Here is a 27,132-nt window from a genome sequence, read left to right on the forward strand (position 1 = left end):
ACAGAATTCATCTTCTCTGGTTTTAACATAAGTGCTGTATGTGTGAGGTAACAGGGTAACACTTTTTCATGGCAGTCCTGAGGTGATTGCTAATAAGAATAGGGCTGCAGATAGATGAGTGACCACAGTAAAACCAAGGGAAGCAGGAGACAGCAGCGTGAGAACAGTCGTGGCTCTGAGTGCCACAGGGCGGCCAGAAGGGCAGTCTGGGGAAGTGAGTGGGGTTGATGGTGTCTCAGCAGCTTGGGTTGAGTTTCTGGATGCACAGCCTGTGTCCCAGGATGGAGGTGTCGGGAGCAGTCTTGACCCATGACTGTGCTGGTGCCGAGCAGTCAGCAGTTCACCCAGACTCCTCCCCACCACCTCCTCCACCCGGAAAGATTCCTTCCCATCCCTGCCCTGTGAGACCAGACGCTTGGAGAGCAAACTTCTCAGGCGCTAGAGGCGCTCAGCTCTCCAGAGCTCAGGCGCCGACTGGTGCTGGACTCGGGTTCTCTGCGTGACCCAGAGGCGCAGGATCCTTTTAACTCAGGGTTAAATTATTTTTCACTTTAAGAGATGTTTAAGCGTTATAGGCAAAATCTTTACAACAGAATTATTGATGGAAGACAGCCCACTCAAAGAAAACCAAAGCAAAATAAAAGCAGCCCACACCAAAAAAGCATTTTGAAAGAAAATGGTATGGTGTTCCATTTCTAAACGGAAGCCTCTGTAATGTGTAGTTTGTGGAATGTCAGTGTTACAGATGTCTAAAATTCTCAAATACGATGTCACATAATCATAAAGTTCCTGATTTTAGAGCGAGGCCACCCTATCAGGAGCCCACCTGGTTTTCATAGTTGTCCTCCAGGCGTGTGGACTTTTTGCTGTTCAGGACACCTCCTCTCTTCCCCTCCCCTCCCCTTTTAATCTTTCTGCTCCCCTTTTCCCATCCCAAGTATTCATTAAGCATCCACTAGTACCTGATGGGAATGGAGGTTCTTTTGAAGCATCCGTATGTGACATCGTAGACATCTAGCCAGTAGATGGCCAGAGTTGGCGTGTTTGGGACAAATGTGGCCTTACCTTTATGGGGTGTCCCTATCCCCCAGGATCCTGGCATACCCCAACACGTTGTATTTTCTTGTGGGGCAAATAATGATGAGGAGCCCAACAGATAAAATGTCTCATGCGTTCCACATAGAATTCTTATTCTCCACCTTGAATAGGAGAGATGAATTATTGACAGTTACAGTTAATCATGTCCTGGCTCCGGAATCATTTTGAGCTGTGATGTGTGTAACCACGCAGCCTGGGCTGCCTTTAGGTTTGAATTCTACGTGGGTTTGCTCTGTGTTATCCATTGTTGGAACCATTATGCAGAGTTGCTTTTGAAATTCATAAACAGCTTGAGTAAGCCTTTGCAAAAGCCAGTTGAAAATTAATTTTTGACAGGGATGGCATATCTAACATGAATCTGTTCTCTGAAGACTTACCTGGAGATGGTGAGGCTGACCTTGAGCTGAATTGTGGAGTTGGTTGTGTTGTGGAAATTAACACCACGCTCTAAGGCTTTGAACAACCCTGCAGTCCAGTGACTCGTAAAGGATGGCCTTCTGATCTGTTCACTGTCCTGCCGGAGACGGAAATCCGGCATTTGTCACCTCTGTGACTACAGGGGACTAACGTGTGGAATCCCAGGGACAGGAATACTGAGCCATCGCCTGAAAAATGACCATGGAACTGTACTTCCCAGGGTGTTGGTGTGAAGTTAGGGCTTTGGTCTTGGACAACACACAGACTAACATTTATCGGAATTGTTTCATCTGCTCTTGGGAAGTCAGCATTCAAGTGAAAGTAGGAGAGAGAGGGATCTTAAAAAGACTATTTCAATTATTGGTTAATTCCTTTCTATAGACTGACTAAGAAAAAAGGATAAATGAATAACTATTCACTGTGGTCTGACAGTACAGATTCCAGGCTGGGGTTTTTAAATCATTGTTTTGTTTCCCTTTTTACCCCCAGTAGGGAATTCTGAATATATAAAAGTCCAGTAATCCAGCAGATTATATCAGGAAGCAGATATGAGACAGTGCCTTCCATGTCAGTGCAGAAAAGGCCTCATTTAAACTCTGAGTCTTTGAGGATCGGCAGCTTTCTAGGAAGAGACACTGGAAATGTGTGAATCACTGGTCATTAGCAGGCAGGGGCTTCTCATGGCCTAGAGCGTTTGCCTCCTTTCCCAGTCTGCCTCTCACTTGGCCTGCGACCTCTATCAGGGTCATTCATTTCTGCAGACGTCTGAGCACTTTTCCCGTGAGATGGATCGTGGACTGGCTCAGCTGCTGGAGTTACTGTGAGGACTGAGGAAATGAGGCCTCTGAAGTGGTGGAGGTGTGGATTCAGGAGCCTGCCTGACAGGACGGGCCGTCCCTCAGTGCGGTGGGACGTGGGCCTGCCCCCTGCCTAGTCCTTAGACTGCTGCCCGCACCCGTCAGAGCTCAGCGGGCCTGTGTGCTCTCCTGTACGGGAGGTGGGAAGCCTGCCTGGAGTGGTATCCTTCATGGTCTCTCTCTACACACGGGGCCCTCCTCGTACAGGTCAGAACCCGCTTGCCTCAGAACCTCCTTGCTAAACAGGGCCCACCCCACAGCCTCTGATTGGTGGGGCCTGAGAATGAGCATTTTCAGCAAGTTCCCTGTCACTGCTGATGCTGCTGGTCTGAGAACATGCCTGAAAATCTCTAGCACTTAGAGGAGTGCAGTGGGAGTGATGTTGTCAATAGGAAATCCGTGGACAGAGGTGTGGATGGGAACCAGTAGACGGGTGGGTCAGCACTGATAATGTGGCTTTGCTGAGCAGGAAGCACAGGGCGTGGAGCTGTGAGCCGCCAACACAGAGAGGCCGGCACAAGCTGGGTCCTGCTGGACGCTCGAGGCGGGAGATTCCTGGGAGGACAGGCCAGGTGGCCTTTGGGTAACTCTGGTGGAGGCAGAGTCTAGAGTCAGAGTCTCCTGCAGTGCTGAAAAACGGCCAGGAAGAAGTGTTGAGGCCTGGATGAGGCCAGTGATTGTGGAGGGAGGGCTCATTGTGACCTGTGGTGCAGGAGGAGCCACCCAGAGCTGGGGCAGCTCCGTGTGGGATGAAGGGCGCAGCCATCCTTGGGTGCACTGGGTCTGGACGTTTGCACACCGGCCCTCGGTGGGGCCTGAGCCTGCGAGAGGATGAGCTCAGCGGCTGCCCCGACATTGCCTTGAGGTGGGAGCCTGGGGAGGACGGAGGTGGCAGGTGGCAGCCCCCCCAGGAGCCGACTGTCCCCCTAAGTCAGGGAGATTCTTGGTCTGGGCGTGGAGAGCCCACGTCATCCCTCCTGGAGGGTCTCAGTGACACTTTGACATGATTTCGACTCACTGCTTGAAAAATAACTCTGAACTCTTGTCCAGTGTTTACTTTAAAAATATTATCTCACCACAGAGAGCTCAGCTGAGTGTGTTTCAGCACTGTCAGTTCCTGAGAGAGGCGTCAGGATCTTTAGCAGCTTGGTGGCTACAGCTGAGAGCCCCTGCCCACCCTCCCCACACCGTCCTCGCACTGGCCCTGCATGGCCCACGTCCTGGTGTGGGTGGGTGATGGTCGGGGAGGCCGATGGCATGGGATGCTGCTGCCCTTCCTGCTGCCTGCCTCGGGTCCTGTGTTTGGGATCTCCAGGTCCTAAGTCCAGAGATGCTTGGTGTCGCTGGAGACCACCTTCATCTACCCAGAGTTCCCGTTAAATGAACCTCAGTGCTAGGAACGCTGGGAAGTTTAAAGACAGTGGGTCTCATTGTGAGCCCTACTGACCCCAGGTCCTCGGCCGTTCTTGGATTACTGAGCAGCCCTGTAATCAGCTGCCTGTCCCCTCTGCCTGTGCCCTCTGCCCGTGCCCCCTCAGCTCGTGCCCTCTGCCCGTCCCCTCTGCCCGTGCTCCCTCTGCCCATCCCCTCTGTCCGTGCTCTCTCTGCCCGTGCCTCGTCAGCTCGTGCCCTCTGCCCGTCCCCTCTGCCCGTGCTCCCTCTGCCCATGCCCTCTGCCCGTGCCTCCTCAGCTTGTGCCCTCTGCCAGTGCCCCCTCAGCTCATGCCCTCTGCCCATCCCCTCTGCCTATCCCTCTGCCAGTCCCCTTTGCCCGTGCCAGTTCAGCTTGGACCACGCTGCTCGCTGCCTGGGTGACTGGGCCCTGCTTGGTTCTCCACCCTTCCCTGTCTCTCCGCTGCCCTACGTTCCCTGCTCCAGCCACGCTGGTTCTCTTACCTTCCTGGAGCACGTGGCCTCTCCTGGCCCAGGCCGGTGCTGCTCCCCACTCTGGAATGTTCTCTGGAGTTCTTACCCTGGGTGGCTCCTTCCCCCTTCCCTGCTTGGGGTCACCCGTTCTCATCTGAGATCAGCTGTACCCCTGCCTGTCTCCCCGTTCGCTTACAGGCCACTGTCCCTGGCACTTGGGAGTCAGGAGGAGCAGGGCCGAGGTCTCGCGCTCCAGGAGCTACCGGGCGGCTGCTGTGCAGGGACTCAGGTACTCAGGTGCTCCTCTGGTGCCTCAACGGCTTTCACTCCTTTCGTGCTCCTTTACCTGGGGCTCTGTACTGGCGCTGCCAGGAGGCCTGGCTGGCCTGGGCTGGGAGCCCATGTTGAACAGCATCTGTGTGGGATCGAGGCTGATTCCCGCAGCCCCGGTTCACGCTGGATGGCATCTGAGGGTGTCGCCCTGGCTTGAGCCCAGCCCGGGTGCAGGAGTCAGGGAGACCGTGCAGTGGGACAGTTCCCGTTCGCCAACTGGGCCTGCGCGGCCTCTGCTTCCCAGCCACCAGGGGCCACAAGCAAATCTCTGCCCCTTGCCCAGGCCCCAAGGCAGAACATTTAAAAAAATCCTCCCTTCACAAGGACAGACACAGGGAAGGATTCAGCCCCTTAGGTTAGATCTGACCAGGAAATCTGTGGCTGGTCTAAGGTCAGCACGAGCGGGGAGCTGTGTCTGGGGCCTCCCGTCCGTGTGGGAGAAGCACGTGGCGCTGGGAAATGCGTGGTGCAGGCGCCAGTGCTCCAGAGCTGCCTCGGCTGCCGTCCTCCCACATCTTGGGTTTCCCCTGCAGATTCCCATTTAAATCGTCAGTCCCATGGAGTCCATGACCATCTCTAGCCATGGTGTGAGCAGCGTGTGGCTTCGGATCTCAGAGACTGGACCACTGCTGCCTTGGCTCACAGGCCCCCTCTGTGCCGCCCTTCTCCTCTCCATGGCTTCCTGACTGGACTGCTGCTGGCCAGGGCTGCACTGCTGTGTTCAATGGCATTGGCCTGTGACCCTGAGCACGGGCTTAGATGCCGAACTTTAGACCCAGTGCCAGGCACTTGGGTGTCCCATAAGGATTTGTAGATAAAGTCATAAAATACCCGGAGGTTGGATTCTCTTAGCTTTCTAACTGTGGCCTCTAGACAGCCCCTGCCATGAGACTCCATCCATTAGTCTTGAGGTCACATGTTTCCATTTCGTTCCTCATATACAGGTGGAATGTAATAGTGGCTGACTGATGGATGTTCTGAAAAAATGCACGTCTGAGTATATGTTCCTAGCAGCATCCCTGTACTTCCGAACCACCTGTGAGCATCGATGCTTCTTACTCATCTCTGTCCTGAATTCCAAAAATTAGAGCTGTTTTCTATCCTTAGCTACAGCCAAGAGCCCAGCCACACTGCCCTGCCCGTGACAGTGTGTGTTTGTGAGGACAGGGTGACCAGCCCTGCTCTGATATTTCATGGAAATCTTATGTTTCAGGGAATGGGAAAGGCTGCCTGTGGAGGGAACTGTGCACACTAGGAGCATCCGGCAGCCACCGGCTTCTTGGCTGTGCTCCAGGCTTCCTGGCCCGGTAGGCAGGGCTGGCTGCCCTTGTAGGAGCTGGAAAGTCAATTTTGGAACATTTCAGAATAAAGCTCACAGACGTTCTGAGGCAGCGATGCCCAGGGTGGCATGACTGTAGCCGGCCCTGGGCCTCGGAGACTCCGGCATAGTGTGGGGTCCCTCCTAGGTCCCGGCCCCTCATGGGAGGTATTCAGGTTTCCACCCTTCCACAGGGGAGGATGTGCCGGGGGTGGGGAGACTCTTGCAGCCTCACTTTGGTTCAACTTCAGGGTCGGAAGAGATTATTTGTGAAGCTGCTGAGCTTCCAAGCAGGAGTGCAAGTTTTCCCGTTTATGATCCTGTGTAGAGCTTTCTTCTGTCACACGGGGAGGCTTTGAACAGGGAGTTTGACAAGCCACCAAGCCTTTCACATACTGTACTTGGTCAACCTGAGGACAACTCGGAGACGCCGTTACACAGAGAAGGAGTCTGTGGTTCAGAGAAGACCAGTGACTTATGAAGGGTCAGCTAGGAAGCTGAGAGCCCATGCTTGGGAGGGAGGGAGGCAGAGAGGTATAGAGGGGCTGGCGGGTGTCACTGCCTGGGCAGCCAGGTGGGAAGTCCCACTCCATCGCCACAGGAGTGTGCTTTGCAGGCAAGCTCAGGCCACTCCAGGTGCCTGGCCACCCTGTCTCCTCCGTGTGGAGCGTGGGCCTGTCCATGGGTCCTTGCTGTGGCCTCGCTGACAGTGGAGAACATGGCGCGTTCCCACACCTGAATGCGCTGGTCTGGGCGACTGCACTTTAACTGCCCTGAGAATGCTGGTGTCCGGGGCATGCTGTGACTTAACACTCTGTGCAGAGGCAAGGACTGGCATCGTGTGCACGGGGGCGAGGCAGGCCGGCTGCTGACGCTGGAGTCCCTTACCTCTGCATCTTTCTTGGTGTGAGTGGCTGGCCAGTGGGAGAGCATGGCTGGCAGTGAGGCGTGAGGGGCCCCAGGGAAGGTTCCAAATGCTCTGCAGGTGGCTGGGGCAGGTACCACCTGTGTGCGAGGATATCGGTATTGCTGGGGTCCCGGGTCCAGGATGAGCAGAGTGTGTGACTGTTGGCGCTCAGGTCCCAAGGCCCCACAGCCCCACAGGCATCTGGCCCTGCTGCTCTCGTGTCCCTGCCCCTGGCTCCGGACGCGGCCTTGGCTTTCTCCTTCTGTTTTTAGTAACCTTTGGGGTCACAAGATCACAAGGGGTGTGTTCCACGTGGTTAAGGGACGTCTGTGGCAGGGAAGGAAATTTGGCTACAAGAAGGGGAAGGAATTCCAGTACTCTGGGCAGGAGGTCAGAGCAGGTGCAGTGCACAGACCCCAGGCTCACTGCGGAGCTGCCCAGGGGGGAGGCGTGAGGCTCACAGAGCATGAAAGGGCAGTGGCCCAGAACACTGTGGTGGCCGGGACTCTACGGGGAGGAGTGCAGAGCCCCTTGGAGCTCCACATGTCCCACACAGAGCCATTTTCTCACGCCGGGCCGGGCCGACCCTCAACAGTGCAGAGGGAGCGGTAGAGTGTGCTCGGCTCTTTGGACCATGGTGAGGGCCCAGCAGCCTCTGCTCAGCGCAGAGTCCTCTGAACACAGGAAGGAGCAGTGGCTCTCCCTTGTCCCAGAGACAGGTGTGCCAAGTGGTCTCCTTCCAGATGTGGGCAAACATTGACCTTTTTATTTTTTTAAAGCTTTTTACCCTGCTGGGGCTGTGAAGAGAACCTGGCGTTTGAGACCAGAGCTTGTTTGATGTCAGCTCTTCCAGACCTGAGGACGAACTTGGGCCTGTGCTCCCCCTGGGCGCTGCAGAGGCTCCTGCTACTGGACACACACCCACCAGCCTTCTGCGAGCAGCAGGCAGGGCTGTCCCGGGAGGTTCAGATGCGGGGGCGCTAGGTGCGCTGCGATCTGCTTGCTTCACTGAGTTAGCAGGGCGGGCTCAGCTCTGAGGGGCCGGCCTTCAGTGCAGAGCAAGGAGGATTGCCAGGACACGGCCTGCCTGCCACATTCATCCGTGTGACATGGATGGAAGGACACCTCGGCCGCTTCTGGGGGTGGTGGGATCGTTCCTGTTCCTCGCCACTTCTTTCTTGGGCAGCAGTCGGAGGCTCCAGCGCTCTTGGTGACTGCATCACAAGTCAGGAGGGATCTGCCCAGCCCTGCGCGGAGCACCTTTCCTGGGGGTGTCTCAGCAGAACACTCTGCTGTCCTGAGTGTGAGCTTATTTGAGCCTTGGCCATCTGAGGACCCTGTCTTCTCTTTTTCAGAGGATTACCCCAATGGCACCTGGCTGGGCGACGAGAACAACCCCGAGATGCGGGTACGCTGCGCCATCATCCCCTCCGACATGCTGCACATCAGCACCAACTGCCGCACAGCCGAGAAGATGGCGCTCACGCTGCTGGACTACCTCTTTCACCGCGAGGTGCAGGCCGTGTCCAACCTCTCGGGGCAGGGCAAGCACGGGAAGAAGCAGCTGGACCCGCTCACCATCTATGGCATCCGGTGTAAGTCGGACCCCGCCTTGGGGGACTGGGGTGTGCAGGGAGCTGAGTCAGGACCCACATGTCATCGCTGAGGACGCTGGCATCAGGAGTTCCGGCCCAGGGCTGCATTTCTCCAAGCAGTTTGAAATCCCAGCCCGAGGATCAGTGCTCGAGGGGGTGGACGCCTGGTTGACCCTGATGTGCTCACTGCGCCCGGCAGGCCTATACCAAAATAGCTCATATACCCCATAATATAGATACCTACTGTGTACCCTTAAAAGGTAAAAAACTCCTCGCCTCCTGTCTGTAGGCCACTCTTGAGGAAGGGAGAGGAGGAGGAGGAGAGCCGGGGCCTTCCCTGCCATCCTGGTCGTGCTGACCCAGGCCCTCCTGAACCTCTCCGCAGCGGGTGGAGTGCCGCCTGCCTCGAGGGCTGGGTCTCAGCAGCCGTGCCAGGGCCTCTGTGCTGACCTGGCTGTGACGGGAGCCAGGAGAGCTCCAAAGCCTGATTTTCGTGCCCAGCCCAGCCTGTGATGTTTCCCTCCCTTCTGAAGAGCGGGGCTTGCTCCAGGTGGCGATGGCGGTGCTGCTCGTCAGTGATGTTTGATGGGCGCTCAGATCCTCCTTGCCGGCATACATGGTCCATTTGCTCCACCGAGCCCGTCTGCTTCAGAAGCCGTCCTGCTGGCTTCTGACAAAGATGTAAAGTGAAGCAGCAGCAAACACAAGAGACACGAGGTCCCTGGCGGAAAGGTGTGGGAGGGTGCAGCGGCCTCCGGCAATCCGGGCTCTGGAGAGTTGCCACAGGGGAGCATGAAATGTAAATCTGATCTCGCAACAAGGCAAGCGAGGCAGACCACTCGATGTCCAGGTTCTCACTGTGCAGGGGGTGTCCGGGGTCTCACCGTGCAGGGGGTGTCTGGGGTCTCACTGTGCAGGGGCCACTGTTCAGCAGGAAAGAGCCTTGCTTCTCTGGGAAGCGTGGTGTGGCCCGTGAGCCTCTGTCAGGAGCAGTGAGGAGGGGAAGGGCTCGGCTGTTCAGTAGCTGCTGTGAAAATGGGGTCTAAGTAAGACTGAGGGGGTCGTGCTGACTGCAGGTTTTCCTGGAAGCTGCTGAGAGGTGGAGCCAGGTCCCACCCACACGCGTGTGCGCAGGTCATGGCATCTTCCCATGCGCCACGTCTTGGCCCAGGCGTGTGCGCTAGCTGTCAGACACTGGCGGACGCCCGTCCTGGACCCTGAGGGTCGTCTCAGATAACTGCCTGGGAGACCACACGTGGGGCCTCCTCACAGCTTCTCAGCAGTGGAGTAAAGCAGGTCACAAGGATCAGAGGGTCATGGGATGGGGTCATTCGCAGCTGCCTTCTGAAGGGCCACGTGGCAGATGTTTCAGGCTTTGCAGGTCCTAGGGTCTCTCTTCAACTGCTCAGCTCTGAAAGCAGCCACAAACGAGGTGTCAGTGCATGGCCATGGCTGTGCTCCAGCAAGACACTGCCTTCAGAGGCAGGCAACAGGCCCACTGCCCTCTCCACCCTCTGCTTTAGGGCATGGCGTGGCCAAGAGCACACATCTGCGCCCCTGACCACGTGATGTGCTTCCAGCTTGAAAGCCGGGGGTTGCTTTGTGCTGGTGCTTGGTGTGTGGATCACAGTGTAGAGTGTGCTGAGATGTATAGATGAGTGAGAAATGGCCCTGACAGCAGAGTGTGCAGTCAGGTAGATAGAAGTGTCTGTAACCTGAGAGGTGGCATTGTGGGGTGTCGCTGCAGTGTCAGTCTGGGCTGAGAGTTGGAGGCACAGCCTGGACAGAGGAGCGGGTACTCTTTGGAGAGGATGGTGGCATGTGGGATGAGCGTGCTGTGCTGTGTGGGGCAGTGGCTTTCAGGGCTGGGCCCTCTTCCCAGGTGAGGAGTCCCTGCTCCTCCAGGAAGATGACAGGGGCCTCAGATGTGAGGCTGGAGGCCGGCTGCTCTGCCTTGGAGACGGTGCCTTGGAATGTCAGGCTAAGGATTCTGGGCTTTCAGGGCATTGGCTGCGATTGGTGTTTTTTTAGTCGGGCACAGGGAATGTTCCAGCGAGGTGACAGGGACGTGGCAGGGCAATACTCAGAGCAGAGCCCATGGCGGTGGGGTGACTGTGTCTGTACTCAGGACGTCCATGTGGGGCAGTGGAAGGCCCTGTGTGGGGCAGAATGGGGCAGGCCCCAGCTCCTGTGTGTGATGGCTGTGAGCTGACCTTCCCTGCCGAGCTTCTCCTTGCTTGGGAAGTGCTGCCAACCTCGATGGGGGTTCGGAAGCCAGAGAGGGGAGTGGGAACCTGGCATGGGCCACCACCCTCTCCCCTGGGCCCGCTGGCTTCGGGGCTGTCCCCCAGACAGCTGAGGTCACTGGCTGTGTTCACCAGGCTGCTATGGCTTGGGGCCCACGCCCTGCCTCCCCAGGCTCTGAGCTGGGCTCTGGAGCACGGTCCCCTGGCAGGGGCGTCCGCTAGCACTGTCATTCTGCTGGAAGTCCCTCCGGGGCGTGGCTCCTGGGCTCGCTTACAGCGCCTGGCCCCTTGGAGATGCCCGGTGAATTCTGATCTCTCGAGCAGAGCTCTGGGAGGGTCATGGTGGGGCTGACCTTCGGGTGACTTTGCGTGAGGAAGGCTGGCCTGTCCTCAGGGCCATGTGGAGGGGCCTGGAGCAACTGCTGAGTATGGACCGGGCTGTGCTCTGGAACAGGAGTGCCCGGGGTGCGGGGATTCTGGAGACGTGGGCAAGGCTTGGCTTCACAGGAACTCGAGAGTTCAGTCATTGCTGTGGGTCGTGGGAGATGGCCCATTCTGTATAGTGGGCACCACCTCCCGTCATACACTTCTGATTTCCACAGACAGTTGTGTTTACGTGAAGCCCACGTGGTGGGCTTGTGTGCGTTTTTGGCGGGAGGCTGTGCGGGCTGTGAGGGTTCCTGCCAGTGCCCGTGGGTGGGGTGGTGGTGAGCTCTGCGGACGGTGCTGTGTCAGCAGCCAGAGCTCTGTCATGTCACAGGTGCGGCTTCCTTTTTTTTTTTCAGGCCGAGAAACCTGTGCATTTTCTTAAAGGGGAATTCCCGATTCTGTGTATATTTGCCATATTTGTTAAATAGTTCACAAAGCATGAGTAAGTGTCTCAGAATGTTGAGACGCCGCATTCATGCTCAGAGCGTCGTGGGGAGAGGTGCGCCATGCCCTCACTAGGCATCCATGCAGCTGCGTTGTGGGCAGGCAGGTAAGCCACTGTGCAGAGAGCAGGTCGCGGGGCCACAGAGGAGGAGATGGACGTGGCTCGCCACAGCCCGTCTCAGCTCCGTTGTGTCTCTGAGCTCGTGGCATTCACCCAGCGTCCTGGACTGCAACCCCAGGTGTGTGGTGTCCCCAGCGGGATTGGTGGCGCCCGGACGTGCTGCCTGCTTAGCAGGAGCTGTGTTGTTGAGCGACTGTGGAGTCTGTGCTGTCCAGAGGCGTGGGTGGCGTTCGTGTGAAGGTGGCCGCTGTGCCCTTGCCAGGCGGCGTTCGTGTGGAGGTGGCCGCTGTGTCCTTGCCAGGCAGAGAGCTGGGCACGCAGGTCCGGGCCTCTGTCTGTTACAGATATTCACAGTGGGTGGAGATTCCGAGTCTTCACTGTTGCACTGGGCCTTCAGAGGGCCCAGCGAGTGGCCTTGTGGTTAGACAGCGTGGACACAGGAGCCAGCGAGCCATCCTGCTGGAACCACATGGGCGAAGCCCCGGGAAGGGGGGCGGGCAGGGCAGAAAGGAGCCTGGAGTCTGTGGGCCACACACTGCTGTCTGCCCACCTTCCCCCCAGGGTGGTGGCTTCTGTGAGCACCTGGCCTTCTTAGCACTCACCTGCCACCTTGGCAGCTCATGAGCAAGGCAAGGTCTTTTTTTTTTTTTGAGATGGAGTCTCACTCTGTCACCCAGGCTGATTTGCGGTGACTTGATCTTGGCTCACTGAAACCTCCGCTTCCCGGGTTCAAGCGATTCTCCTGCGTCAGCCTCCCAAGTAGCTGGGATTACAGGCACCTGTCCCCATGCCTGGCTAATTTTTATATTTTTAGTAGAGACGGGGTTTCACCATGTTGTCCAGGCTGGTCTCAAACTCCCCACCTCAGCCTCCCAAAGTGTTGGAATTACAGGCGTGAGCCACCATGCCTGGCCTCAAGGCAGTGTCTTGTGGGACAGGAGCAGGGGCTGACAGGGTGGAGTCAGCGTCTATAATTGTGGCCTGTGTGACCATAGGCCCTTGCTGTGCCTCCCTGTGCCCCAGCTCCTCTGGTGTCCAAATGGAGAGGAACCTTGCTATGTGGGCTGAGAGAGCACGACCCTCCCTCACACCAGCCCTTGAGGGCAGCGGGCAACACCTGCTGGGCTTCCTTCCTCTGGAGTGAAATCCGGAGGGAGATTGGAACAGGAGCCCTTCCTTCTCCCTCCACCTCTGGCCAGGCGTACCTGTGCTGCTCGTGCTTAGATGGAATTGTTGAAATGTTAAAAGCATTGCTTTACCTTTTCTCTCTGTGGCCCAGTTTCATTCTTATTGCTGATTGTTGCTCAAAAAACCAAAACAAATCAAATAAGTGCATGGACCAAACCTCCCAGGCCCCAGCTTGAACAGTGGCAGGAGCAGAATTGGCTGCATCGCCCCACCTCACTCTCTGCGTTGCTTCAGAGCCCACAGTGACACCTGTAGCCTCAGCAGTCAGGCCTGCGGCTGTCCTCACTCAACCCAGGCAGCTCACGAGGGAGAAGATTTTGATTTAAATTTCTCCTTATTTGTCAGCAGAAAGATTTTCTTTCTTTTTCTGGAGAAAAAAGTCTACATTTTGAAACACACAGTAGGTAATGTCTCCACCACCTTTTTGAAATGAGGTTATTGAAAGAGGGAGGTTATTGCTTTTTGGGGTGTTGGCTTTCTTAGGGTTCCCACGGTTTGGTGGACCCCCCAAATTTGGGCAGCTAACCTAATTTGTGTTTTACGCAAAAGTAGCATATTATTGCAACTTGGAAAACCTTGGGGCATTTTCCTAAGGAATGTGCTCTTAGGACAGCAGCGTTCGCCTCTTTTCTCTGTGAAGAGAAGTTGGTTTAGTTCTTAGGATTTCTATCCATGGCTCACGTACGCCTCTGCTTGGACTGTGCATCCAAGCCGGTGACCCCGGATCTGAAGGCTTTTCTAAAAGATGCTGTCTATAGCCGTGCCACCCTGAAGACACCCGATCTCGTGTGATCTAAAGAATGCTACTGTGGGTGGCAGGTCTCCACGAGACCTCCTAGCAGTTACGGAGAGACCGGATTCACTTGCACAGAGTAAAAAGTTGTACATTCAAGGTTGACCTGTCAGATGATTGTGGTTCTTTTCAGATCATTCACTCCAAGAGCAGGTGGTCCTGGCCCCGTTGTGTCTTGCAGGGTACCTCAGGTTCCTGTGGCCGCTGGAACAAAGCTCACAGTCTGGCTGGCATGGAACACTGCGCAGGTCTGGAGGCCAGATGCCTGGGATGAAGGTGTGGGCAGGGCCACGCTGCCTCTGAAGGCCCTTTCCCTCTCCCAGCTTCTGGTGGTGGCCATATCCCTCCGATCTCTGCCCGCGTCCCCCACGGCTGTCTTCCCTGTGTCTCCCTCTGTGTCCCTTTCCTTACGAGGACAGTCACTGGATTTGGAGCCCCCTCTCCTGCAGGATGACCTCCTTGCAACCTAAGGAATCACATCTGCAGAGACCCTAGTTCCCCTTCAGGTCACATTCCGGGGTCCTGGGCCAGGACATGAGTTTTGTGGGGACAGGGGTGGTCAAGTGCTATCTCTTCTCCAGGTTCTCTGTGAGGTGAAATGGTGAGGCTGCCCTGTATGTGTCCTTAAGGGCAGAATGTGGACTCCACGCAGGGGTGGGTGTTTGTCTTGAGACATTGAGCGCCTCATGGTGACTGAGAGCTGGGAGGAAGGTGTGGTCAGTGTGGGCTGCAGGCAGAAAAGTGAGCGGAGCCGCCGCCTCAGCAGCAGCTGACCCACATGCTGTGACCTGGAGGTGGTCCTGCAGGTGGCTGTGAGGGGTTCTGTTGCTAACAGACCGAGGACAGGTGTCACTCTATCGTTTTTTCTCATAAAGGAGTGAGTCAGCAGGCTTGGAGAAGGCGGTCAGCGTGGCCTGGAGGCTGGACATGTGAGGTGCGTGGGGTGTGGGCTGCGTGTGCTTCCCCCGGGAGGGAGCGTGTCAGCTGGCTTCCATCGGGCAGAGGCTTCGAGACGCCCTTTGTTTTTCTAGGCAGCGCTATCACGTCGAGTCTGTAATTTCAAGAAATCAATTGTTGGCACTCAGTTTTGTGCTGCCTTCCCTTGCACTTGAGATTGCACTAGCAGGGGTGGTGCTCTTCTTTCCTTTGTGACTGATAAAGCCCCGTGCCACCCACCAAGGCGCAAGATTACAAGCCCTCCTGGCTCTCTCATCTCGCTTCCCACAGTGCCGCTCATGGCCCCACAGATGGAAGGCTGGGAATCGGTTTATGATTTGAACCACCAGAGTCAGTAACGGGGATTCTGGAAAGTGGGAAGGCAGCTAATGGTGTAATGGGGACTCTTCAGCTCTTTGGGAACTGCAGGACAGCTCATCAGGAAAATAGAGGTGTGGGCAGTGGCAGGGATGCTGCCTGGCTGAGCCTGGAAGGCAAGCCTGTCCCGGCCTGGAGGGGCCTCGATGGGCGTGGTGTGGGGATATGCTGGGGAAGCAGGGACTGAGGCCAGACAGGGTGTTCTGCTCCCGGTAGGGTGATGCCGCGCTGTGGGGATCCCATGAGCCGCAGCAGCTGGATGCCGAGCACTTTTGTTCTTCTTGTGTCCTGGGCACTGCTGCGGGGGAGACTTCTGCCTCGATCGAAGTCCGACTAGGCCTCCTGGCAGCAGGGGCTGTGGGTGCCTTGGGCTGAGGGAGCTCAGGACAGCAGAGGCATGTGTGCGGGGCTGTGCGTGTTCTTCCCACCTCCCCGAGTGCCTCTCATGGGTTCTCAGGATCCAGTGAGGGCCGCTGCCTCTCCACCTGGGTGGGCCCAGGAAGCTTGCACTTTAAGGCCAGTGCTCAGTCCTAACTAGTAATTGGACTTGGACACATCACTTCTCCTTTTTCTGGCTTTTGCCTCAAAACCAAAGTGAAAGTAGTGACATTCCTACTTTATGAGGCTTTTAGAAAAAATGTCCATCAAATAACATGAGATCAAATGCTTTAAGTGGAAAATGACAGTTAAATTCAAGGTGATCTTTTGATCCCATCATGATAGGATTTTCCTGCTCCCTCTGTTAAGTGCAGCTGCTCGGTGCTGTCACAAAAGGTAAAGGAATCTGAGCCCCTCACAGACCCTCAGAGCCCCGAGGGCTGCCCAGAAGCGAGCGCTTGCCCCAGCTGCGGTCCAGTAGCGTCTTCGGGCGCCGCCTGCACTCATCTGTGCATGTTCAGATCCTCCCCCTCCTAACCTACCGCGCTCTGCAGGCAGTGCCTGGGCGGCTGGTCTGTTCTCTGGATCTCCTTGGTGGCCAGCAGGGGGCATTTGCCCAGGCTGGGGCCTGGAGCGCAGATCAGAAGGAATTAGGTAATTTGATGTCTGAGGACAATGGAAACTCGTTGGCGGGTAACTAGATGAATATGTATTTTTTTATTTAAAAGGTATGAGTAAGGGTTTGAACTGGCAACTCTATTTTTACAAAGTTGAATTTAAATTTTTTTTTTTTTTTTGAGACGGAGTCTCGCTCTGTCACCCAGGCTGGAGTGCAGTGGCCGGATCTCAGCTCACTGCAAGCTCCGCCTCCAGGGTTTAGGCCATTCTCCTTTCTCAGCCTCCCGAGTAGCTGGGACTACAGGCGCCCGCCACCTTGCCCGGCTAGTTTTTTGTATTTTTTAGTAGAGGCGGGGTTTCACCGTGTTAGCCAGGATGGTCTCGATCTCCTGACCTCGTGATCCGCCCGTCTCGGCCTCCCAAAGTGCTGGGATTACAGGCTTGAGCCACCGCGCCCGGCCGAATTTAAATGTTAATGTTTTTACTCATTTCTCTTACCCATACACCTGGGTGTTTTAGGTATATTTTCTTTCCTGTTACTAACCTGTTTTTAAATTTCGTATGGACTCATTAATCCTTTGAGGTATATGGAAGTTTTCTCCTGGAGTGTGAAGGTGGGAGGGTAACAGGAGGGCGGTTCTGAGGATGTTTCTTTTTATCGACTCGTGCTCCAAAGTCATTGTCCTGCTGGTGGGATGGCTGTTTCTTTTCTTGTCTCCTGGTGGCAGCAGCTGGGCTGCTTTGTATCTAAAGTCAGTAGTTGGGCTCTCCTGAAACTGTTGAAGTGGAGATTGAAAGCTGGGTTTTACGGTAACTGTGGTGCAACCTCTGGCAGTAGCTGGGCTCTCCTGTAAGGATTTCATTGTGATTTTAATGGTTGGATTCTCCCATGACCACAGCCAGGGCTGGCTTCCTCTGTGAGTCACTAAGGCTGCTCAGCCTGGGGCTTCCTGAGGCGTCTCCGTCACCCAGCCAAGATTTGAGGGTGACTCTGATTATTTTAGAGATGACCTGAAAATTGGAAGCCAAAGACCTGCTGCTTCACGTATGATTTCTTTTATGCGTGAGGATAAAAACGTGCTGCCAAAACGACTTCAGGTTATTCTTCCCTCTGATCCTGCAAATCCCGCCCTCCTGGCTGGTTTCTTTTTGTCTATAGCACAGACAGGTTGGTTGTCGTTATACAGAGTCAAACGTGTCTCAAGTATCTACTGATAAAAAAGTCAAGAGGCATGTTTCCAAAACCCGAGGGACTTTTGATACCTAATAGAGTACTTAAAAAACCAAACACTTCTTCCTCTGTTTCGATTGTTTCTACCATTTTAGTCTCAATGGGAACAGATTTTTAGGGTTTGGGCAGTAGAGTCCAGACTTGAGGCTCTTGGTAGTTGAAACAGGACACTTTTCAGCTTCATCTTATTACTACAATTCTGGATTCCATCCGTGTATTTTCCTGTAAATTAGTGAAGTTGCATGAGCCAGCTAGAGAGGCCAGTGTGTTGAAGAGCCCTTCCCATGATTCCCACATTCGTCATCGCTACAGGGAAAGGGTCTTGTGGCCTAGTGGGAAGTGACTGGGCGTGCAGCGGGGTGCTGGCTCCATCCTGTCACCTGCTCCACTGTGGCCTTTGGATCCTCAGTTTTCTCCTTGTTGAATACAGGGCACCTCTGGATGCTACTCAAGGCATGCTGAGAGCTCTCTGTAGTGCAGGTTGTAGAGAACTGGGGGTCCCAGGACAGTTCTCTGCTGTGTGCACGGTGAGCCCCGGGAAGACGATGCATCTGGCTTTGGCTCCACAGTGAGAGTAGGTTGTGCCCACTCGGCTTGTGGTGTAGGGACTCCAGGGATGAGGACACAGGCCCTGCCCGTGAGGAGGTTGTGCTCTGGTTGAGAAGGCATGATAGAGAGGTGTCGGGAATGACGTAAACAAGCCCCAGTCCTGAGCAGCCATGGGAGGGTGTCTTACGGTCTGTTGTAATCACTGTTTACACGGGAGCAGCCACTGCGCGCGAGAACGTTCTAGGTGCCTGACCCGCATGGGTGGACACAACAAAGGCCCCTGTGTTTATGAGGGGGACAGAGTAACAATACATACGTGAATTCTCCAAACTGTGTTTGTGAGGGGAACAGAGTAATAATACCAAACTGTTTGTGAGGGGGGCAGAGTAACAGTACACATGTGAATTCTCCAAACTGTGTTTGTGAGGGGAACAGAGTAACAGTACACACGTGAATTCTCAACTGTGTTTGTGAGGGGAACAGTGTAAACTACATACAGGAATTCTCCAAACACTGGAAGGTGGTCAGTGCTCTGACAAAACAAGTGGGAGGAGGGTGGGAGCCCAGGAGGGCGGGAGGGCGGGAGGGCTGGGTGGTTATCCAGAGGGATGGTGGAGCCAAGACATGAAGGAAGGGAGGGCGGTGGCCAAGCAGGCGTGAGTAAGCAGAGGACCGACAAATTCTAGTTCAATTGTTGAGGTCCCTGATCTCATCCTCTGGGCATGCAGGACCTTAGGTGCTGCTGTGAGTTCAGGGCAGAGGAAAGTTGGAGCGTGGACGGTCTGGGAATCCTGTGAGAGCCCCAAGTGTGCAGCTGGTGTGGGCAGACCAAGTCAGAGGGATCGAGAAGTTAAACAAGTGGAAAGAGCATGTCATGACCCCTTAGAGATCATTTGTATCTTATGGGGAGCCCCGCCTGTGGGCCAGCTGAGTACCTTCTGTGGAGCGGGCCTTTCTGGACCCTTGCAGGAAGATGGGGCCAGCCTGGCCGGCTGGGGTGCCTGGGTGAGGCCTTTTCTGCGGGCCCCGGCTCTGCAGCCAGGCAGCTCCTGATGGCCATCCTGAGCAGGCCTCACCGCTTTTCCTTGGATATGTCCTTCCAGGTCACCTTTTCTATAAATTTGGCATCACGGAATCCGACTGGTACCGAATCAAGCAGAGCATTGACTCCAAGTGTCGCACGGCGTGGCGGCGCAAACAGCGGGGCCAGAGCCTGGCGGTCAAGAGCTTCTCGCGGAGAACGCCGAACTCATCTTCCTACTGCCCCTCAGGTAGGCCTCATGCCACAGGAGAGGCCGCCCTTGCCTGCTTAGGGCAGCTGGCCTGGTGGCATTTTTAGGGGCAGCCGGAGTGTGGCCGGAGGCTCTAGCAGTTGCCAGGAGCTGAGGCCAGAGGCTTGTGCGGTGCACACGGAGCAGTGGAGCCGCAGGACCTGTGCCTGGCCCTGTGCGCCCTTCACACAGACAGCCTCAGGCCTGCTCCAGGCTCCTCACACAGGGCCTGTTGGACCTCCTGGAAGTCTTTTGGATGGGGGCAAGGAGGCCGAGGCCTTTGCATGTGGCTGCCGGCCATTGTATTCTCATGATTTGCCTGGTGACTCCGGGTGAGGGGTGGGGTGGATTCTGAATTGTGCTTTATTTTTACTTTGAGTTCATGGCCTTAGTTGGATTTATCCACAAGATAATGGAAGCAGTTCTCTTGGAGTTGTCTCTCAGGCATTGCCTTGGGAGAATTTTCACTAGGAATGACAATGTGACTTGATATTGCCTTTCACCCAAGACATCTCAAAATATTTTAATAAGTATTTGAATGAAAACTATTCTTTTAAAGCTCCCCACGGTAGCTGCATTGGCAGCGGCTCTTGGAACTTGAGCTCTGATTGGGGCTGGGGTCAGGATGCGAGGGCAGCCGTGGGCAGGGCCAGCTCTCCTGTTCAGTGGAGTCTTTGTCGGCCAGAACCCTTTGTTCTGGAAGGTCCTGCAAGTTACAGACCAGATCACCTGGAGTTCTCCCGGGGTCTCTTTCTGAACTGGACTTCAGGAAGTGGTTTTCCCAGGCTGTTTTGGTAGTTATCAGATACTCAGCCTCAGCTGCTGCCCAGGGGCTCCAGGATGGGAGGTGGCTGGCTGCAGTGGGCCACACAAGTTGTGTCCCTAAAGCAGCGCTTTCTTTTTTTTTTTTTTTTTTTGAGACGGAGTCTCGCGCTGTCACCCAGGCTGGAGTGCAGTGGCGCGATCTCGGCTCACTGCAAGCTCCGCCTCCCGGGTTCACGCCATTCTCCTGCCTCAGCCTCCTGAGTAGCTGGGACTACAGGCGCCCGCCACCGCGCCCGGCTAATTTTTTGTATTTTTAGTAGAGACGGGGTTTCACTGTGGTCTCGATCTCCTGACCTTGTGATCCGCCCGCCTCGGCCTCCCAAAGTGCTGGGATTACAGGCGTGAGCCACCGCGCCCGGCCAAGCAGCGCTTTCTTGAGTGACCTGTGTTGAAGAAGCTCTTCTAGGCCTTTCTATTACAATGAGGAATTCTGCCTTGGGACTTTAGAAAGGTAGCAGTCCTGGGGGATGGGTTAACGGCGTTCAATGAAATACCATGTAGCAGCGTAACCTGTGGCTGTTGAAATGGGGCTGGAGGAATATTGCTCATGACTTGAATTCTGCTCTTGAATATTCATAGCTAGGCAGAGAGTGGGTGTGAGAACTAGACTTATGGTATGAGACCATTTTTTATTGCAAATATATAGGTGTATGTGGAAGGTGATTAAACATTTTTGTGTGATCATTTTTATAGTGCCTGTCTCTAGGTAGTAGGATAATTTTTATTTGTCTGTTTTTCATTGTAGTTTCTCAGTTAATTCCAACAAGCACTGCGTTTGTTTTATAGTTTTAAAAAATGTTGTTTAAAAGTCAGAGGGGCCGGGTGTGGTGGCTTATTATGCCTGTAGTCCCAGCACTTTGGGAGGCTGAGGTGAACTGATCACCTGAGGTCAGCAGTTCGAGACCAGCCTGGACAACATTGTGAAACCCCATCTCTACTAAAAATACAAAAATTAGCCGGGTGTGGTGGTGCATGCCTGTAATCTTAGCTACTTGGGAGGCTAAGGCAGGAGAATCACTTGAACCCAGGAGGCGAAGGTTGCAGTGAGCTGAGATTGTACCACTGCACTCCAGCCTGGGTGACAGAGCGAGACGCCATCTCAAAAAAAAAAACAAAAAAGAGCCAGGTGCAGTGGCTCACGCCTGTAATCCCAACACTTTGGGAGGCTGAGGTGGGCGGATCACGAGGTCAGGAGATCAAGACCATCCTGGCTAACATGGTGAAACCCCGTCTCTACTAAAAATGCCAAAATAATTAGCCGGGCTTGGTGGCAGGCGCCTGTAGTCCCGGCTACTCAGAAGGCTGAGGCAGGAGAATGGCGTGTACCCGGGAGGCCGAGCTTGCAGTGAGCTGAGATCACGCCACTGCACTCTAGCCTGGGCTATAGAGCAAGACTCCGTCTCAAAAAAAAAAAAAAAAAAAAAAAAAAGAAAAATGTCAAGGAGAGGAGATTTCTGACTTTAGTCAGGCATAGTAGCAGGAACCAGATTGAATTCTCTTGCCATCGAAATCTGGAGAAAATCTGTGAATCAGCTGTCCTAAGACATTAGACAAGTAGCAGCACAGGACCGTGTTCCTGAGAGAGGGAACGCGAGAGGAGGGAGGGGGGAATGCCAGGCAGAGCACAGCTGCATCAATCACCACGTGGAGGAGGTGGGTTGGAGTTGAGAGAGGCTGAGGCAGCTAAAAGTGCAGTCAAGTTCTTAAGAGCAGAGGGTTACACGGGGGCCTCCTTGGGTGTTTGGGGGATTCCAAGGCAGGCATGAGCTGAATGGTTCCTAAGCTCACACCAGGCTGGGTGGCGATTGGATTCGCAGCAGCCAGAGTGGAGAATGCTCAGTGATCAGTCACTGCACTAGCAGGCCACGCCCACCGGCGGCTACACTATCGCCAGAGTAAAGGCAGAGCTTAAAACCGCCATCACTGCACTAGCAGGCCACGCCCACCGGCGGCTAACCTATCCCAGAGTAAAGGCGGAGCTTAGAACAGCTGTCACTGCACTAGCAGGCCACGCCCCCCAGCGGCTAACCTATCCCAGAGTAAAGGCGGAGCTTAAAACAGCCGTCACTGCACTAGCAGGCCACGCCCCCCAGCGGCTAACCTATCCCAGAGTAAAGGCGGAGCTTAAAACAGCCTGAGAAAGATCACACTGAACCACAAGTAACAACAATTTTAAAAGAAAGACAACAAAACCTAGACATCCAACAAAAGTAAAATTCACCATCTCCAGTATCCAGTCAAAAGTACCAGGAAGCAGGAAATTGTGACCTGTGATCAGAAAATCAGAAGATAGGAAGGGACCCTGTCTGGAATTAACTGACCGGGACATTGAAATTTATTAAATATAGGAAGGGACCCTGGCTGGGATTAACTGACCGGGACATTGAAATTTATTAAAATTACATTCAAGAATTTAAAGGAAAAAAGGAACATAGCAAGGAGAGAAATAGAAGACATCCCAAAGAACCATAGGGAACTCCTAGACTTGAAAAGCGAGGAGAGTGGTTTCCAGGCTTGCCTGCCATGTATTTCGGGTACGTGCACTTGGTAAGGTTAGCGGTCTGTTTCATCCAATGGGGAGTCAAAACCCAAGTTAAATTACTTGCCAGGACCTTAGTAAGCAAGAAGCGGTTGTTATATAACCTGACGACTGCCAGATATGTTGGCCTGCGTCATTAGGATACTAAAATCTTGAAAGGGTAGATTTAATGAGCTGAAATTTCATAGCTGAAAATGTAGACTCAAAACATTTGCACAGGAGTAGACGGTGGTGGAGCAGCGTGTGAAGCAGTTTTGCTGGCTGCGCCGGTGTGCAGGACCTTCCTCGGAGCCCGTGCGGTTGGAAGGTGCACTCTGGAGCACACCCATTCTTAGCTTGTCTGCCCTGTGGCCCTGGGGGGGCGTTTTGGAGCTGCTGGGAGGAGCTCTCCAGGGACTGTCAAGGTGGCAGTGGGCTGGAAACTGTTGTCTTTGGGGAAACAGTTAGAAATTGAGATTTCACAAGGTTTGATAATGGTTAGATGCCTGGAGAAGCAGCGCATCAGTGAAGAATTAGGCTGGTTTTGTAGGTGCTGAGAGGGTCAGTGGAGGAGCAGCAGGTCCGTAGAGGTGGGCTTCAGCCCAACTGGGATTTCGTCATTTTCTTCCTGGGGTCCACAAGGCTTGCTGGAGGACCTATGGTGCTAAGTGCTCTGTAACTGCTCAGGCAGACAGGAACGCACTGTGGAGCGTGCAGCACTGCCTGGGGGTGGTTGCTTTGGGACATGACCCACATCTGGAGGTGCTCAGGTGGAGTCAGGGTCTTTGGCTGGAGCCGAGCTCTCCACGTTCAACATGCAAGAGGACCACCTTCGAATCTCATGAAATTCAGATTCTGATTTAGTGTAGCCGGGCAATTTCTAGCATATTGCAAGTATCAACATTTTATTATGTGACTGGGCACAGAGGCTCATATCTGTAATCCCAGCACTTTGGGAGGTTGAGGCAGGTGGATCATTTGAGGACAGGAGTTTTAAACCAGCCTGGCCAACCTGGTGAAATCCCTTCTCTACAAAAAATACAAAAAAAATTAGCTGGGCATGGTGGTGGGTGGCTGTAATCCCAACTACTTGGAAGGCTGAGGCAAGAGAATCGCTTGAACCCAGGAGGCAGAGGTTGCAGTGAGCCAAGATCACGCCACTACACTCCAGCCTGGGTGACAGAGCGAGACTGTCTCAAAAAAAAAAAAAAAAAAAAAAGCCAACATTTTATTGTTACTTTAAAAAATGTTTTCAGTGGAATCTATGTACTATGGCAATTTAATACCTACCATTAGCTATTGGTAAAAAATACATGGAAAGTTTTCTTTTCTCTCCTCCCCTTTCCCCTCCTCCCCCCCTCGCTCTGTTGCCTGGAGCTAAGTGTAATAGTATGATCTTGCCTCACTGAAACCGACTCCCAGGTTCAAGTGATTGTCCTACCTCAGCTTCCCAAGTAGCTGGGACTACAGGCGTGTGCCACCACACCTGGCTAATTTTTGTATTTTTAGTAGAGACAGGGTTTTACCATGTTGGGTAGGCTGGTCTTGAACTCCTGACCTCAGGTGATCTGCCTGCCTTGGCCTCACAAAGTGCTGGGATTACAGGTGTGAGCCACTGTGCCCGGCCCTTCTTACTACATTTTTATGCTTAAAAGTTTTTTTTTTGATTAGTTATTATAATTCTCTGCAACAAAGCTACGTGTATACATTGAAAATTAAAAAGTTTTTCTGCGCTCTTAATATTCTAAGTGTTTAAGAAAATTAAGATTGAGACATCATTACAGTGAAAATTAATACACAGTACGTCAAAGCAAATGTATCTCATTTTGATTAAACACAGCAAGTAAAATTTGTCGGAAATGTACCTTTAAGTGTATGGATGAGGCTTTTGTCCTATTAGTTTAATTACCCATGGACAAATATTGCCAGCCTGAAACAGCTTTTAATGTCCACTTGAAGAACTTTATTCATTTAAAGAAGTTGGGACTGGAAGGGGTTTTGTCACAGCAGCATCACTCCACTCTCAGGCGCTTCTGCATTCCATGTTGGAAGCCTCAGTTCCTTAGACTCACTCGTAGCCATCTCTGCAGAAGAGTGGAGACGCAGCGAGTTGAGGGAAAATGAAGCATTTCCTCTTCTCTGCTGTGGGAGTCAAGAGGGAGGGACAGGGGTGCACACATGCCGCAAGAGGCAATGCCTAAGAAACTTATCGTTCACCCCGTTCACACCTGTCGCCCCCACAGAGCCAATGATGAGCACCCCACCTCCCTCCAGCGAGCTTCCACAGCCACAGCCGCAGCCTCAGGCCCTGCACTACGCGCTGGCCAACGCTCAGCAGGTGCAGATCCACCAGATCGGAGAAGACGGACAGGTGCAAGTAGTACGTACCCTCTCCACCTCGCACCTTGGGAAAGGGGGCTGCAGGGCGGGCCACGGCAGGGCCATGGCGGCTTCCACCGGTTCCACTGTTTCGGAAGCACAGTGATAGCTTGGGAGGAGGCACAAGGTCCCCATTTAAAGTAGAGGTTGTCGTAGCCATGCGCTCTTAACATTTCACAGGTGGGGGCGGCTGCTGCAGAGCCTGGGGATTGAAGCACATGGTGGGGCGGGCGCCCAGCTCACCTCAGTCCTGCCAGCAGGCAGGCGAGCAGTCAGCTGCGAGGGTTAGGCTGTGTGGTGGTGCCTGTCCCAGCTCGTGCTCCTGGGAAGCATCAGAAATATTTCTCAGTTCAGAAGCGCAGGCGCCCTCTCACTGAGGGAAAGAGTCATTTCCTTCTAGGATCAGTGGCAAAAGCTTGAGGTCATTGTTCCCATCAGCGTTTGCCTTGGAGTTACTCAGCACACCTGGGTTGGGCGGGCACTGCCCCAGCAATGAGTCAATGTCCTGCCTTGCCCTTGCAGAGTTCTCTGTTGGGGTTTTGTGGCCCAAGCTATGGTCAGCCTGATGAGCTCGGGGCTGACTCCCGGGTGAAGTCCCTCTACAGACACCTCCTGGATTCTGTGGTGCAAGAGTAGGGGGTGGCTGAGAAGGAAGGAAGACTTTTTTGGAAGCTTTGCTGGGTGACTAGGAATTTTACATGTACCAGTAGACATCGCTGATGTCTTTAGTGGCACCAGCACCCTTGGGTCCTCTGAAGACAGAGGTCATTGTGTGCCTCTGTGTCGCCCAGGCTTTCTCCTGGAAACAAGGTCCTTCGCTGTTGAGAGTGGGGCATGGCTCTCATCTCAGTGTGGCTTCAGCACGCTGTCTGGAAGAGGGAAGGCTTCCAGAAAATTCTGGGGCTTTTAGAGGGGGCATTACCCTTCCTCTTCCAAAGGAGATGAGACAGTTATGAATGGTGAATCTTATTTAATAAGCTTATTAATTTGTTTGACATTGACAACGTCAGTTCCTCTCATCTTGTTAGTAAGAAGTTCTTTGAAAGAGTTCCAGAGTAGATAACTTTGCCATAAGGCTTACATAGAACATTCTACAGGAGTTTAAGATCCATTTTGACTAAGAGATAATTTCAAATAAGATAAGGGGTATTCATTTCATTTATAGGTTTATAGGAATTATTTGTCTGCCTGTATGTATAAACATTGGATTCTTTGACTTTTTTTTTTTGAATCACATTTATTAGTGTTTACTCAAACTGTTTAAATAGTCATATGAGTGTTTCTTTGATTTAAAAAACGTTGCCTGCCCTGTTGTGAGTGTAGGCACGTGAATAGCTCCCCTGCTCCAGCCACAAGCTCCATGCATAGCCTCCCAGCTTTCCCAGAGAGCTGAACGTATCATTTGGAAGAGGTGTCATTCTGATTTTCTGTTTCCCCTCTTTTCTGTGTGTCAGGCACATTTTAAAATTGACTTGTTTAGTAACATTTAAAGTTGTAAATATCTTTCCTGGGACCTATTGCTCCTTTGTGAAGTACTGGAAGATGTTCTGTGTATATTACACAGTAGCCCCCCCTTACCCATGCCTCCACTTCCCCAGGTTTTAATTACCCATGGTCCACTGTGATCTGAAAATATCAGATGAGAAATTCCAGAAATAAACAATTTGTAAGTTTCAGATTGATATTCTTCTGGGTAGTAGTATGATGAAATCTGGTCGTCCTGCTCCATCCCATCTGGGACGTGAGTCCTTCCTTTGTCCAGCATGTCCAAGCTGTGTGGCACGTATGGGCAGGAGAAAGCATAGCATATACGGGGTTCAGCACCATCCACGGTTTCTGGTGTCCACATAGTGGGGGGAGGGGTGCTTCTTGAAACAAAACCCTCATGGATGAGGGGGACTGCTGTGAACCAAAAGCTTAATTTAAAGAGGTGACCACAGACTGTATTGCACTATTCAGGATTCAGTTATCTTTTTGAATTATAAACAGATAAGAACAAACATTCCGGAAGACGTTTCTTGTTTCCTTTGCTTTTGATTTTCTTCTGATGCTTCTTGGTGTCTTCTCTTGCTGCGGATCCCACAGGGACACCTCCACATCGCCCAGGTGCCGCAGGGGGAGCAAGTCCAGATCACGCAGGACAGCGAGGTGAGTCACCTCTTGCCGCAGCACCGTCCCTGCAGGCACGGTGCCCGCATGGTCTCGACCTTCATCGGTGTCACAGTGCGAGGGCAGCCGGGAGTCCCAGAGGACGGGGAACGTGGGCTTCAGGACTCTGCTTCCAGGGTGCACGTGGCGGGCCTGCAGTCTCTGTGGCCTCACTGCCTCCCCTCCTGTCTGTTGGTCTCCACAGCTTCTGGTCTGTCTTGGTAAAGATCTCCTGGGTTGATGTTTCTGCTCCTGGCTGGAAGTGCCCTCTGAGTACCCTTCTCTCCCT

At 53.7% G+C, this 27,132-nt stretch overlaps 1 protein-coding gene across 4 annotated transcripts in view; it reads left to right on the top strand.

Moving 5' to 3' along the window:
* BANP (BTG3 associated nuclear protein) overlaps positions 1-27,132 on the top strand; it is a 128,908-nt gene that overhangs the window by 58,036 nt on the left and 43,740 nt on the right. For all 4 annotated transcript variants that reach the window (XM_025371079.1, XM_025371081.1, XM_025371082.1 and 1 more), the window contains 4 exons: positions 8,152-8,391; positions 18,806-18,973; positions 24,560-24,696; positions 26,781-26,843. In XM_025371079.1, coding sequence (XP_025226864.1) covers positions 8,152-8,391; positions 18,806-18,973; positions 24,560-24,696; positions 26,781-26,843 — 608 coding nt within the window. The remainder of the gene's footprint in view (positions 1-8,151; positions 8,392-18,805; positions 18,974-24,559; positions 24,697-26,780; positions 26,844-27,132) is intronic.

The sequence above is a fragment of the Theropithecus gelada genome, chromosome 20, assembly GCF_003255815.1.
Source record: "Theropithecus gelada isolate Dixy chromosome 20, Tgel_1.0, whole genome shotgun sequence".
Classification (NCBI taxonomy): Eukaryota; Metazoa; Chordata; class Mammalia; order Primates; family Cercopithecidae; genus Theropithecus; species Theropithecus gelada.